General features: G+C 31.3%; 1 protein-coding gene across 5 annotated transcripts; it reads right to left on the bottom strand.

The window, feature by feature from the left end:
* Positions 1–10,255: 10,255 nt before the first annotated feature.
* LOC104906340 (hypothetical protein) lies at positions 10,256–14,095 on the bottom strand. 5 transcript variants are annotated; one of them, XM_048638459.2, is made up of 3 exons: positions 13,628–14,094; positions 13,218–13,312; positions 10,256–12,285 (listed from the first exon to the last, which is right to left on the bottom strand). In XM_048638459.2, the coding sequence occupies exon 3, from the start codon at positions 12,229–12,231 to the stop codon at positions 10,477–10,479; it is 1,755 nt and encodes a 584-aa protein (XP_048494416.1). In that variant the 5' UTR covers positions 12,232–12,285; positions 13,218–13,312; positions 13,628–14,094; the 3' UTR covers positions 10,256–10,476. The 5 variants fall into 5 exon arrangements, with proteins under 5 accessions (XP_048494416.1, XP_048494417.1, XP_010693382.1 ...); XM_048638460.2 differs by having other exon boundaries at positions 10,256–12,275; XM_010695080.4 differs by lacking the exon at positions 13,218–13,312 and having other exon boundaries at positions 10,256–12,275; positions 13,628–14,095.
* Positions 14,096–14,732: the final 637 nt, after the last annotated feature.

The following is a 14,732-nucleotide window of genomic DNA, read 5'->3' as shown; positions in this document are numbered from 1 at the left end:
AATGTAGAGACCTCTGATGAGCCTTTCGCATATGGCACTAGCGAGAATCGCATAGCAAGTCTAGAAATATATATGAACAATAGGGGTCGAGTTCATGACCAAGCTATGCATAAACGTCTCAAAGCAGACCTCGATGAAAATATTTGGCTTAAATTCGGGCAACATAGGGGTTAATTAAGCTGCTACGTTTTTTTTATTATTATATGTTATGTAATTCTATATGTATGTGTTATTTCTATTGTTTAATGCAATATTTTATTATTATTATATTTTTCTGATTAAGGTAATTACCGTATCTAATTATGTACAATATTAACGAAATTAATTTTTACTAATAGTTTTTAATCACAAACATAAAAATTATTTACATTCAATAATCATTAATTGATTCTTAAATAATCCACAATAAATAAAAAAGATGGGATGGAAAGGAGATTGAGGAGAGAGAATATATGGTGGGGTATAGTAAAAAGTAGGAAAGAGAAGGTGAAGATCTAAAATTATAGATCATCCATTGGGGGTGAAGAGATCATTAAAATCAATTGTGGATCATAAATGGGGTGGAAGAGTGAGAAATTAATAAAGTAATTGATGATCCCAACTTTTGGATCAACCAATGGGCATGCTCTAAAAGCTTGAGAATTTTAAGAAACAGGGTAGCAACATTAGAAATTGCAATGGGGAGGAAATTTGGAAAAAAAGATTCCACCTTTGTTGATAATAACAGAGGAAGAGAAAAGAAGAAGAGAGTGCAAGCGAGCGAGGGTGGATATAATGGTGGGCTATGTTCACGTACTTGGAGGTGTGAGGTTGTCAAGCATACTAGTGAAGTCTGGGCACTCAAATTCAAAATTTATTGCTGAAAGTATTTGCTTGATAATTGCTTTGGTGCATAGCAAAAAGAAAATCAGATTTGCTTTATTGCTTTATTAAATTGTGTTGTAGAATTCTCGAATTAATACTGAACATATTTTTGTTGGCTGCATGTTGTTCGGTGGCGACGGTGCTGCCGTGATGCACGACAGAAAACCAGCTGGTGATGGTGGTCGGGAAAATAGAGGAGTTGGAGTGAAGAAAAGGGTTTTTTGGGGTCATATCAATCACGAGGTTTTCTTAGCTCTCCTCATTTGTTGTTGAATTATGATTTCAATATAAGTTTATCAATAAAATTGAATTACAATTGCTGTTTTTGTTTTTCAATATCATTTTTGCAAGTGCAAGTTGAAGGAAATCTAAAGCAGGTACAAACTTAGAAGAGGAGAGAGAGATTACAAGGTTTTATGATGGTAAAAATGTAAAGGATAACTAACAATCTGCCATTGATCATGCAACGGATAATCATAATCCCATATATCTTGCAAGACAATCACGACAATCATGCATGCCAATCTTCCTTATTATTCTTTGTTGTAACTATAATGTACTGTTACCTACATATAGCTGTATAGCTTCTTTGTAATCTTTTATTTTAGGTAGCTTTCCTTCTATGTATAGCTATATGTTGTACTATATAAACTACCAAAGTTAATAATATTATTCAAGCATTGTCTAAACTCTTTAAAAGATAGATCAATTTGTTTTATCTAAGTATTTTTTATAGTATTTGCTAAATTATTTTTTGACTTAGAATTCTTTCTTTAAAGTAGCAAGGGTAGTGGCAGAGCATTTTTGTGCTGTTTGTATGCTTCCATGACTTATAAAATACTCCCTCCGTTTCCTAAAGATCTTCACTCTTTCCATTTAAGGGTGTTTCCAAAAGATCTTCCCTCTTTTGCTTTATTCCTTATTTGGCAAAACAAATTTTCCTATTTACCCTCTCATGTCACTATCATATGGTCCACCATTACATTATTAATTCAATTTTACTCCCTTTCTCTCTCCTACTTTAACCCCTTTTTATTTATTTATTTATCTTAATCCTTTCTCTCTCCTACTTTACTCACACCATGCCCCACACAACTTGATTTTCCTTGGTATCTATAGGAACAGTAAGTGGGAAGATCTTTAGGAAATGGAGGGAGTAGATGAGTGTTTGTATGCTTCCATATTCCATACGAATAAATAGGGATTAGTAAGCTTTTGCATGTCCATATAAGCAATTCTTTATCTGCATTCCCTCCTTTAGACATATTTTATTAAGTTTTTTTTTTTTGGGAGGAGGGGTTTACCGAATCAGTATTTTATTAGTGACGTAAATAATAACCCGTGCAATTTTGACGTAAATTGAAACTAATTAAAAGTACGGTACTTATTGAGGGGAAAAATAGTTATTATTTTTGTATTTGAAGTGAGGAAAAAAAAGGACCCAAAATTTGTATGCCTATAGGCAAGAATTGTAATGTTGTGAATTTTGATTTTTTTTTTTTAATACTTCTGTAGTGAATTGTGATTTATTTTTTGTATAATTCTGTTGTGAATTGTAAATTTTTTTGTGTATTTGTGTTATAAGCAAGACACTTTTGTAACTTTTTTAATTTTGGTGTTGTTAATTATTTTGTTGGTTAAACAAAACATGAAAAGTGAGATTTTCTTGGAAGCAGAAGAAGCCATATTGTATTGTTTGGTTGAAAAAATATGAAACTTAAAACTTTCTGTAAAATGGAGAAATTTACTTATTCTTTTGGGAAGTTAAAGATAAGGTTATACACTTTCTAGAAAATACAAGTTCATGTGAAAACTAAAATTTTGGAAAAAGCTACTTCAGACGTTGGACTAAACAAGCACTTAATTTGTACTTCAATATTTTTTTTTTTTGTAACGGGTACTATCATAATAAATATTACGCTATCCCTCATTCAAATCCTGTATCCGCCCTTAATCCTCGAGATTTGTAGACCAACTTTTGCACTTTTGGTTTTGAACTTTTGTGGAACAAAGGTCGAGCTATTGTAATTGATATAACAGATAATAAAAAAGAGAAGAGAAAATAGAAACAAGTATCACTAGAGCATTATAGCTATTGCAATTGATAGATCTCAACCATTGATAAGGTTGACTTTAGATTTATCAAAATATAATACTACGATTGATAAATTTTCCAAATTTGAATCAGTATAAACATCAATATCATCTTCTGATCAATAATCAAATCTCTCCCCTAATTTGAAGGACATTAATCATCTGTCGCTTGATTTTGTTTGGCAATTATCAATGGAGGTTGAGATGTGATTGTAGGAATCACAATTCACAAAAAGAAGAAACTAACTAATACCGGCTTTCTACAGTGATAAGCAAAATAATTTGTAATTAGTAGATCAAGAGAGAGAAAAAATCGTGGAAATTAGTTATACTATTGAAGTAAATTAGATCTACAAAAAATTACAATAAAAATGGAAGGTATAAATCTAAGACTTTAAATGGATGGTTGTGCTGTAAAACTTATGATAGTTAGGGTATGTTCTCCCCAACTTATTTTCAGTTCAGTTCGATTCAGTTCAATTCGGTTGTAAATAGTCCAATTCAATTCGAACCGGTTCCTACGTTATCATCTACTTCAGTTAACTTTATAGATTAGGCTGCATTTAGGACTTGGTATATACTCCTATACACTCTAATGCACCTTCTAAATTGAGTATTTACAAATTTATAATAAATAGTATTGTGAGATATGCATAACTATATTAGTACTCAATTTTTTCCCCATTAGTCAAATTAACACATATGCTATCACATTATATGAGGCATTGATTAAGTTATTACAATTATATAATATCTCTGCAACATTTGGTGAATCATTCATATTTTGTTGCTTCATTATCAGTCTATTACCCCATTCCAGAAAATTTTGTGTCAACATTTCATAGTTTTGTTGCTTTTTTATCTTCACATTCCTATTCCATAAATCAAGTATAAAATAATGAAAAACAACCCTTAGAATCTATCATTCCTTTCCAATTAATAAGATAAGTATATTTTAGAAATGATAGTAATTGCATATCAGTTTTGATAACATTGAGTGGCTCCCTACACTTCATCATCTGTAAATAAAACGTGGTATAATAATATGAAAAAGAATTGCTATAAAAAATTCTAGGTTATGTAATATGCAAGTTGCAATATCGAGAACTAAACACAACATATATATGCCTAAAAGTTTCTATATATTGTTTAACAAAGTATTACCACCATGACGTGATACAGTAACTAACGAACGCAAAAACCCTTCGAATGAATGAAATGTATTATACCAAATTCCTATATACGATCATATTTTTGGGGTTACAGAATCATAGTGCAACATTGAAAGTTCATACAATGATCGTATATAGGAATTCAAGTATGGATGCATCACGTACTTCAATGTTAAAGTGTTTTGGTGAAGAGAAGTTAAGTTAGGTTTAGGAAATAGGTTGAGAAGAACGCACCCTAAACTTTAAAGCATTTATGATATGGTGAATCATATGATACATTATCAATCACGAAAACATGAAAAATTCATGAAAGATGACCATAAATTTTTGGGGTGAGAGTTCATGTTGTAGAGAGAAAATTACTTGGAAAGTGATATTATATATACATATACATATTTTTGGGTAAGATAGTTATGTCTTACAATTATATAATCCATAAAATATTATCTGTTAATTAATCTTCTACAAAAAGAAATGAATATATTAAAGTTCATATAATAAATTGGGTTAAATCATATTGAGAATTGAATAAGATGTGTGTGTGTGTGGGGGGGGGGGGGGGTTAATCTACTATGACTGAAATTTCGGGTCTAAGTTGCATAATTTGTAAAAGAGGGAGAACTTAACTTGCCATATGAAGATTGTCGTTAAATTTGTTTGGTGAAAGTTAACATTATGATAGCGAAAAAAGGTGGAATGTAAGTATGCATATTTTTGTAGGTAAATGTATAGTTATATGTAATCAATTATTATATTTTTCTTATTTTTTTAGGTAAAGTCATAGACAACTTATTTTCATTTCATTATAATTGATCACATTTATAAATATAATAGATTGAGTTAACATTTCCTTTATCTACTCATAATTTTGAAAACCATGCGTGATTGTTGGTTGAAATGGATGTTAATAATGACTATCAAAAATTTAAATTTGTACACAACCATTAAATAAAGTATGTATTTAATTATTTTTTTTGAATTATAATATCTCTATATCTAAAACAAAATCCTTGAAGCCACATGGTATGAAGTTAGAGAATTTTTCAATGAAGCTAAAAAATTGAGTCATCAATCAAAATGGTAGATATCACTTGGTGAAGGAACACATATCACTGGTGAAGGAAACAAAATTGAAGATAATTTAGTCAAAACAAAAAAAAAAAAATCAAAGAAGTTCAGTTGATAACATCATAACATTATGGTTCAGATTTAAGGAATTCTTTAGATCTCAATGAGAAGAAAAATAAGTAACTATTTGATAACTTAAATAAAGTTCGTAGATGATTAGGAGATTTCATTTATGCAATTATGATATATTAAAGAAGGAAGAAAGTTAGAAAATCTTTATATTCAATAAATATATGTTAAGATATAACATAATTAAAATTAGTTTCATCATAAGTGGAGTATAATCACCTAGAACTAATGCATAACCAAGATCGAACTAGATCTATTCTATCACATGAAATTTTCAAATGTAAAGAAATGGGTTACTTATTTTATTGAAACACTATCGAATCGTATTAATCATACTATAAGTTTAAATATTAAAAAACAATTGGCGTGTTAAATTTATTTAACACCTATATATTCAATCATGATTTTTATAGTGGAACTAAATACATGTCTATAATACCCTTTGTTCTAGAGAAAGGCGATATGTGAATGTCACGTATAAATTGAAGTCAATATTTTTGTTCAATTTGAAGTTAATTGTATGATTAGTGGGGTGGCTAATTTATTAAAAATAAAGGGATGAGGGTGGTTTCTATTTGAGGTTGGTTTACATTGAGTAGGGCAAAACAATATGAAAAATAGTATATGCTAAATTCTAATTTTACTAAGTTGCATAATAGAGGTTGGTTTAGTGTGCATTTTGGTCGAGTAGGACCATTTCTATTAGTAAGTTATGATAGTTATGGTAATCATAATTTTTATGTTATTCTCTTATAATTCTTAAAGAAAAACCATAATTTTGTTTGAGTAAAATTAATAACTTTAAAATAATGGATTATACAAATAATGACATCAACGTGATGTATTTATCATGTGTTTGAGTTTTTTTTATTGCACGGGATCTCATCCCGTGCATTTTTATTAAACATAAATTATGAATTATTTAATTTTCTACAAAACAAGTCATGTTTTCTACCAATACGTAGCGTATTTCTTCTACTAAATTTGGTTAATTGTGGTACATGGATAATCGAACATTCATCTTCGAGGTCATAAACATGTTCAAGCTAAGGGGCTCCAAATAAAAGGAGACTACACTACTAAATGAGAATAAAAAAAGATGGAAACAACAACCAGGCGGTGGCAAGGACACGGTGGCTCAAGGAGCCAAACAAGAAAATCAATCACGTTAGTTTTTTAGTCGGGATAAGGAAAATGATCCTATATCAGCTATAGTAGAAAATATATATTGGTATTTTATAGGGAATCATTTAAAGGGGGCCTGAGTATGTCAACGAAAGGTGAGTAGTATGGTATTTATACCCCGTATGACACTCATTCTGTCAAATGGAACAAAATTTCCATTGAATTGTGTTTTGCAATGATTATAAATAAAAGTCAAAGATATCCCTATCACATATGGGTTTGTATCTCCCAAATTCGGTTTTTAGCCATAGCCAATTTTATGTGGTCATTTTTAAAGTCACGGGTAGAAAGTGTATAATAATACTGATTTGTAAGAAAGAACATGATATGTCTAATATTATAGCTAATGACATATATAATAAGTCTTCTACAACCTAAGAGTGTCATGTATTTGCAAAACAACTTCATAATTAACATAAAGGAGCATTTTTTGTCTTTCTGTATAAAGTGCATCATTGATGCTTTGTTTTTGGTTAAATATGTATAGGATTATTCTGTATTTCAATACATCGTCCAAAGTTTATTAATTTAGTATAGGTTAAACTCATTTCAGTTTCGAGTAGTACATAAGCGTATATTAAATCGAGTGGACGTAGAGAATCTTTTATATGATGCTTATTAAACAAAAAAGTTCCCGTGCATTTTTGCACGGGTCCAAAAACTAGTTAAGCAATAAAAACTAGCCTTTTGTGCACGCAATGCGTGCGATGATATTTTTAGGCTTAATACTAAGTAGTAAACAAACTAAAAATGCAAGTTAGTATTTAAATTCACCTCCATTTTGTGAATAAGATTCTTTCATGTTCTTTTTATGTTGTTATTCATTTTTGTGATTTTGAATAGTTTTTTTTTTCAAGTCTTATATGCGCGTGTTCTTTTATAATTAGTATGATGTTCTTTACTAAATATCGTCATGTTCTTTTTTTTTTTTTATTCATTTTTGTAATTTATAATAGTTTTTGATATGGAATTTCAGTAATTTTCTTGATCCCAAAATTGTAACCGAAAAGTATAAGACAATTTCAATTTTTTTTTCCTTGTCTAACTTCTAAATTCTGATTTCACAAATTGATATTTAAAAATTTTCATCATTTTAAATGTTCACACTTTGAGTTTCAATTATATTTGAAATAAAATTTTAAAATTTTCATACATAATCTGATTTTGCATGAAATGGTCATTTTAATTTTTCTCTTTTCTAAATTTTAACACTTTGAGTTTCAATTATATTTGAAATGAAATTTTAAGTTTTTCATACACAATCTGATTTCGCATAAAATGGTCATTTTTTATTTTTCTCCTTTTCTAAATTTTAACACTTTGAGTTTCAATTATAAGTGAAATGATATTTTAAAATTTTCATACACAATTTGATTTCGCAAATTAATGTAATTTTTTTTTTCTGAAAATGTATGGATTTCTGCAAAAAATTGTTCGCAAAAAGGTTTGATTTTGTTTTGTTTTTCAAAATTTATTTCTGAACATGGATATTTTGCAAAAGTTTTGGGCAAAATTTATATTGGAATTTTGAAAAAAGAACTAAATTTGAACTTTTTCATCAGTGTCATAAATGAATCAAATTTCATACACATCTTGTTTTCAGATTTTATATGAAAATGAATCAAATTTGTCTAATTATATAAAACCTTTTCAACTAATTTATTATCTCATTTTTTCAACTACATAACAGTCGACTAATGTGAAATAACTTTGAAGATTAAAAAAATTATGTACCTGTTTGAAAGTTCGCAAATCGTCGATGGACGAATGTGTGATATCACTGTCAAAATCTTATGTTTTTCTCAGATTTGTGTTTATAGGTAATTTTTGTGAGTATGTAATTATGAATGGTTATTGAGAACAATGATTTGTAAGTAAATTTTGTGAATATTTTTGTATGTATTGACGTCCTAGTATATTAGTTTTAGTTTGTAAGTTAATTTTTAGTTTTTGTAAAGTTTCTTGATCATTTGAGTGATTTGCGTGATTTTTACAACGTGATTTTCTCAATTCTATGAGTGATTTGTAATGTTTCCTCATATAAGTGATTTCTGAGTGATTGTTGAAATTAATTTCCGGTGGTTTTGTTTGACCCCCATTTTGGTATCGAGATTCCTTTTGTAATTTAGAAAGGGAAGGGGAGCAAAATAGTCAGTTCAAAAGAGGACACTGTTGCTCCCCCCTTCCCTTATGTAATAGAGATGTATGTTTCAATATTTGAACCCATGATGTCTCATTTAAGATGCTAATGTACTAACCAACTACACTACAATAGTGATGTTGGTCATTGTGGGGGGGAAAAATTATTTAAAGATAGATAATATTTTTATTTTTGAAGACTTCAAATACATGTTGGTAAATAATTCAGGACATATCGCCGGAACAAGAGCTAGTTATTTTCTGAGCATCAATTTGTACATAATTCCCGGGTCAAATGATAGGAATTATGATCCTCATTTGAATAACTCCACTTTCCATTAAGCCAATTGTTTCAGCCTTGGCTATGGCTCATATTTCCATTTAGGGAGTGCTTATTACATTGGATTTTTATTAGGAAAATTGATGACAGGTGTTCTAATTATGGGTGTGCTTTTTTCATTAAAAAAACTAATATGAACCCGGTGCACACTAATTAGTGTGCACCCGATCCATATCACGTGAGTTTATGATAGTGTATATTGATATGATATAGTGTATGTTAAAATGATATAGTGTATGTTAAAATGATATAGTGTATATTAAAATGATATAGTGTATGTTACAGTAATATAGTGTATGTTAAAATGATATAATGTATGTTAAAATGATATAGTGTATATTAAAATGATATAGTGTATGTTACAATGATATAGTGCATGTTAAAGTGATATAGTGTATGTTATAATGATATAGTGTATGTTAAAATGATATAGTGTATGTTAAAGTGATATAGTGTATGTTAAAGTGATATAGTGTGTGTTACAATGATATAGTGTATGTTAAAGTGATATAATGTATGTTAAAGTGATATAGTGTGTGTTAAAATGATACAGTGTGTGTTACAATGATATAGTGTATGTTAAAGTGATATAGTGTATGTTAAAGTGATATAGGGTGTGTTAAAGTGATATAGTCTATGTTATAATGATATAGTGTATGTTTAAATGATATAGTGTATGTTTAAGTGATATAACAGGTCACGTGTCTGGACCTGGTCCACACTATTTTTAGTGTGAACCGGGTCCACGCAAGTCGGATTTTTTTTTCATTTGAATTCTTCTGAACTTATCGGGATTGAATTTATCTAAATTAAACTTATCAGAATTGAATTTATCTAAATTAAACTTATCTGAACTCATTAGAATTTATCCGAACTTTTTTTAACTTTATTTTGTAAGGTGTTATAACTTATGACTAATTTGAAGTTATCTAAATTATCTGAACTTATCAAAACTTAACCCTGAAAGTTAAATTTTTAAAATGAAAAGAATACCCTCGTTCACTTTTCTATAAAGTCTCTTTTGATTATTGAGAAGCAGGTCCAACATTTCCTTACTGTTAGTTATAGATGTGTATAATGTTAGGATTTGTTATACTCCCAGGAGCCTGTGAGTATTTTATAGCAGAGAATAAAAACTAACCAATCCTGTAATTTCAATTTTGAACCATCATGTAAGATTTATTAGTAAGACACAAATGAAGTCAGAATAGATTGTTTCAAACTTTTAACAAACAAAGTAACAAACAGTGTCTAACACATAATATCACCAAAACAAGCAAATTTTATTTATGTGAGAAATCAGTTCATTTACATTTTCCATTCCCGACAGTAGTAGTCCACACTTCCAAACTGAACCCAGAAGGGGACTGAAAAAAAAGAAGTTAGATATACATTTCTTCAACCTAGCAAAGCTTACACAGGCTGCAAGCTCCACATTGGAAGCGTTGTTAGTTACTCGTACGAGCACCAGTCAAATCACAAGTGCTATCTATCAGCAGCAGATGGCTTGCGTTCTTGGAGAGAGATCACTGATTCAAAAGCCCCAACCAAAGCCTTTACTTTACTCTTCCTCTTCTCGACAAGCTTATTCGCAGTTTCTTCGATCACATTATTCAACAAAACTTGCTCATCTTTTTTCATCTCAATTTCTTGGTGCTTTAAAACAACCTGGACCAGACCACTTTCTGCTTGTGTTGTCTCATCGTCAGCAGCTGTTTTCTTGTAGCTCTTCAGTTGAGCCCCACCATTAGTGGCTTGCTTATCATCACTCAAGGTCTTGCCTCTCCTAAACCGCAGTCTTCTTGGACTTTTGGTTTCGGATGGATGTTCAATAACCTTTCCCTTTCTGAATTTCAGCTTCAAAGTCCCGGGGTGTTGACCCTCAGAACTTTGGGTCACTGCCTCTCTCTCTTTTAAGCTATCAGCTGGTTTTGAATCCCCAGAGCTATTGTAGTTCAAGACTGAGTCATCAGCCTCACTATCATCAGTATATTCTGAATCCAGTTCACATAGATCATCAACTTCTTGAGAGGTGAAAGAGAGAGAGTTTGTTCCGGAGGATGAATTGAGCGACTCTGGCGACAAAGGAGTAGGAGAGAGGACCAAAATCCCAGCATCTGGAGCAGTTGATAGATAATCCTCCTTTGCGTCAATCATATGCAATGTTTTCTCCTCGGCCTTCTCAACAAGAGGCTCCTTTGCTTCAGGTCTGTCAGCTAATATCTGATTCTTTGCAAAAGCTGGACTTCTCCGACTCTGATCCTTTAACCTTTTACCAGCTGTTGTTGGGTGCACGAGCTTTTTCACCTCCACTTTTGGAGTTCTTAGAGGCAATGGGGCAGCCAAGGGGCCCACAGTCTTTACGACAGCAACTCTAGAGGTTCTTGGATTATCACCCATCTTACTTTCCCTAGTCTGCTTGCCATTTGATCTATGGAAAGAGCCTCGAGAAGATGATGGCTTCTCACTCCTTCCATTCTGTTTAAAAAGACCCTCAGAAGCATTCCGTTCCTTAAGACTCAAAGGAGTCCTCTTTGATGGAACATTTTTCTTGGCAGCCGAAGCAACTTCTTGCTTTGAGATTTTCAAGGGATTGGGAAAAGATGACGGCTTCTCACCCCTACCATTTGGTTTCAAAGAACCCTCAGAAGCATTCTTTTCCTTAGGATTTAGAGGTATCCGCTTTGGTGTAACATTCTTTTCCGCAACTTTTGGCTTCGACATTTTTGAGGTATCAGAGAAAGATGTCTTCACAGTAGATTGAACAACTACCTTCTTGATCACTTTTGGCACATCAGGTGAAGGAGACTTGGCCAATGATCTAGCTTCTTTCCTAACTAGTTTTGATGAATCATGAACAGGGGATTTTCTAAATGATGAGGAATCTTGCTTCAATTTAGTACTAGCAAGAGCAGACTCCTTGGCGTGTGGAAGCTTAAGCTCATCAGAGTTAACTCTTTTCTGAACATTTTTATCAACATAAATTTGAATCTCTACTCTGTTTCCACCATCTGATAGTGATGCCGACATTTTCCTTCGTACAGGACGAATTGGCTTATCTTTGATTTTGTGGGGATGCCCATACTTGCAGGCCTCGTGACAGGAACCAGTAGAAGCTCGAAGATAGTGAGGAACTTTCTTCGCAACACGAGGCTTTTTCATAGAATGATCTGGTGAAATCTCTTCATCAGCTTTATTTGTTTCATTACTAACTGAAATGTGGTCAGTCTCTTCAGCCATTACAAATGTATGGTCAAGCAACTACGGACTCTACGTCCTACGACCTGAGAACAACTGTAAACACCCATCAGTGCTAGCATAAGTAGACATCAAGCATAAGAAACAACTTCAAAAGAATTATCAAGTAGAAAAAAGAATGTGACATGACAACTATCCACAATAATATAAATGGTCCAAAATAAGGCTAGATTACTGTTAACCTCAATCTGTAAATGGATCATTTTATAAAGTTCATCAGCTTGTAGAGAAAAATTCTTTCAAGAATACTAAAACTTGAGCCTTGGAATGTCCCATGCCAAGTATAGAGAATTATTCAACTATAGTACGGTAATGGAGCTTTGTCTAATTCATATCAAATATGAACAAAAATTGTTCACATAAAAAACTACTAGTATGTTGGATATAGACGGGTAATTTCGCATGATATTAATAGGTATCTAGATCAAACATGAAAACGATTATTCCTTTCAAATTTCATCTAGCAAAGTCATACCATAAACAGAATCATAAATCTCATCATGAGGCAAAGGGTATTCTAACATGAAAATTTAAAAGCGTAAAAATTAACCTCTCATATTCAACCAAACAACATTTTCGGAAAAACTTCTTCCTAGAAAATTCTACTTCCTATGATCTAGCAAATGATAACATAATGCGCAGATATTGTTATATAGTAATAGGGAAGATGTAACGACAAACAATTAAAAATGAAATAATTTGTCATCAAAATAGATTGATGATAACAGATGCAAAATAGCAATTCAATGATTAATACAAAAAGCTATTTTCTGAGCTACCCACATTACCAACCATATCCCCTCAACACGGGTTCAATAAAAAAAACCAATACGAATATTGTTCATCAATCATGAACAGATAAAACCCATTCTCATTTTCAGCATCATTTTAATTCAATACGACAACTATTACCATTATTATCATAGTATCAACCACAATCAAAAAAAAAAGAAAAAAAGAAATTGCACCTTTTTAAATCAGATACGATACACTACTTTCACCAGAAAGTCAACAATCAACACTGCTCCAGATTTAACAAACACCCAACTTCAACGATACAAACCTAAAAAAAAAAAAAAGAGAAATACATTTAAGTCTTAACAGCAGTCAAACAAAATCCCAAAAAACTTAATTCTTTTTTATTAAAAAACTAAACCAACAAAATATTTTTGCAAAACAAGAAAAACCCATAAATTAGTTTTATTCATACAGACAAAAGGAAGCTCATATGCCCCTCAAAATATTTTTGCAAAACAAGAAAAACCCATAAATTAGTTTAATTCATACAGAAAAAACAAAACCCTTTTTTTCCTTTTTTTTTTTTGAGAGAGTCGGTGGTGTAAAATTTAGTGGAAAGAAACGCGTTGAAAAAGATTACCTTTCCTTTGCCAGAAAGCGAGGAAGAAGTGTTGAATTGGTAGTTCTATATTGGAGGACAAAAAAAATAAGTAGAGTAGTTTAAATGGTTTAATCTATGAATCTTTTGATATTATTGAAAGATTCTAAGCAGAGAGAAAAGAGGAGGAAGATCGTGCAAGCAAGCAAAGTTTGTTAACGTAGAGTTGATGTGTGCGTATATTCAAAAATCAAAATGTGAAAAAATGGGGATTTTGTTTGATGATTTCCAAGTTTTTGAAGTTGTTTGTTAGATTTGTTGCGCACGGAATTTCTGCATCTCCGTATTGGACGGGGGAAGGTGGACTGGAGACTCAACAAGAGAGTGACTGTGTGAGTGAGATATAGAGAGAGAGAACGATTCAGTTTTCTAATTTGAGACGTTTTTTTGGGGGGTGCAATCTTAATGTGTGAACTTTTGGAGGTAGGGGAGTCACGTACTCTCAAAGTCTCAACAATGATTTTGTGGGTCCAATGTAGGGCGGTTTATTTTCGATTATTCGATCCGAAATTTTGAATCCGTAAAATTATGATTCGAATTCGATTCGAAAAGTTTCAGATATTTGAGAATCGGATATTCGAAATTCTTGGATGCGATACCGATATTTGGAATTTGTAAACTGTCAAGTTATCTGTTCTCAAAATTCAAAAATTCAGTGTGGATTTTTTTTATAAAAAAGTTACTCCCTCCGTTCCAGAATAATCTTTACACTTTTCTTTTTTATCTGTCCTAAAATATTTTTTACACTTCTATTTTAGGATATAACCCAATATTATTCTAATCATTCTACCTTTTAACTACTGGCTCACACTCTCTCTCCTCCAAATAAAATAATACCACTCTTATTACCTAACAACTCTAATCATGGCCCACATTCTCTCTCCTTAAAATAAAATAATACTGCGTTTACTAACAATTAACTCATATCACATACTCCCTCCGTTTTTTTTAGATGTAACATTGGACTTTTCACATTTGCCGAGGCACAACTTTGACCGATAATATCTCCAATTATATAAAAGTAAAAATTATAAAAAATATATATTTGGAAAGTGTATACCGTGACGAATCAAACAAGATCCCACAT

This window comes from Beta vulgaris, chromosome 2 (genome assembly GCF_026745355.1).
Source record: "Beta vulgaris subsp. vulgaris cultivar EL10 chromosome 2, EL10.2, whole genome shotgun sequence".
Lineage (NCBI taxonomy): Eukaryota > Viridiplantae > Streptophyta > Magnoliopsida > Caryophyllales > Amaranthaceae > Beta > Beta vulgaris.
Note: the sequence above shows the minus strand (reverse complement) of the source record. Positions and strands in the feature narration are given on the sequence as shown.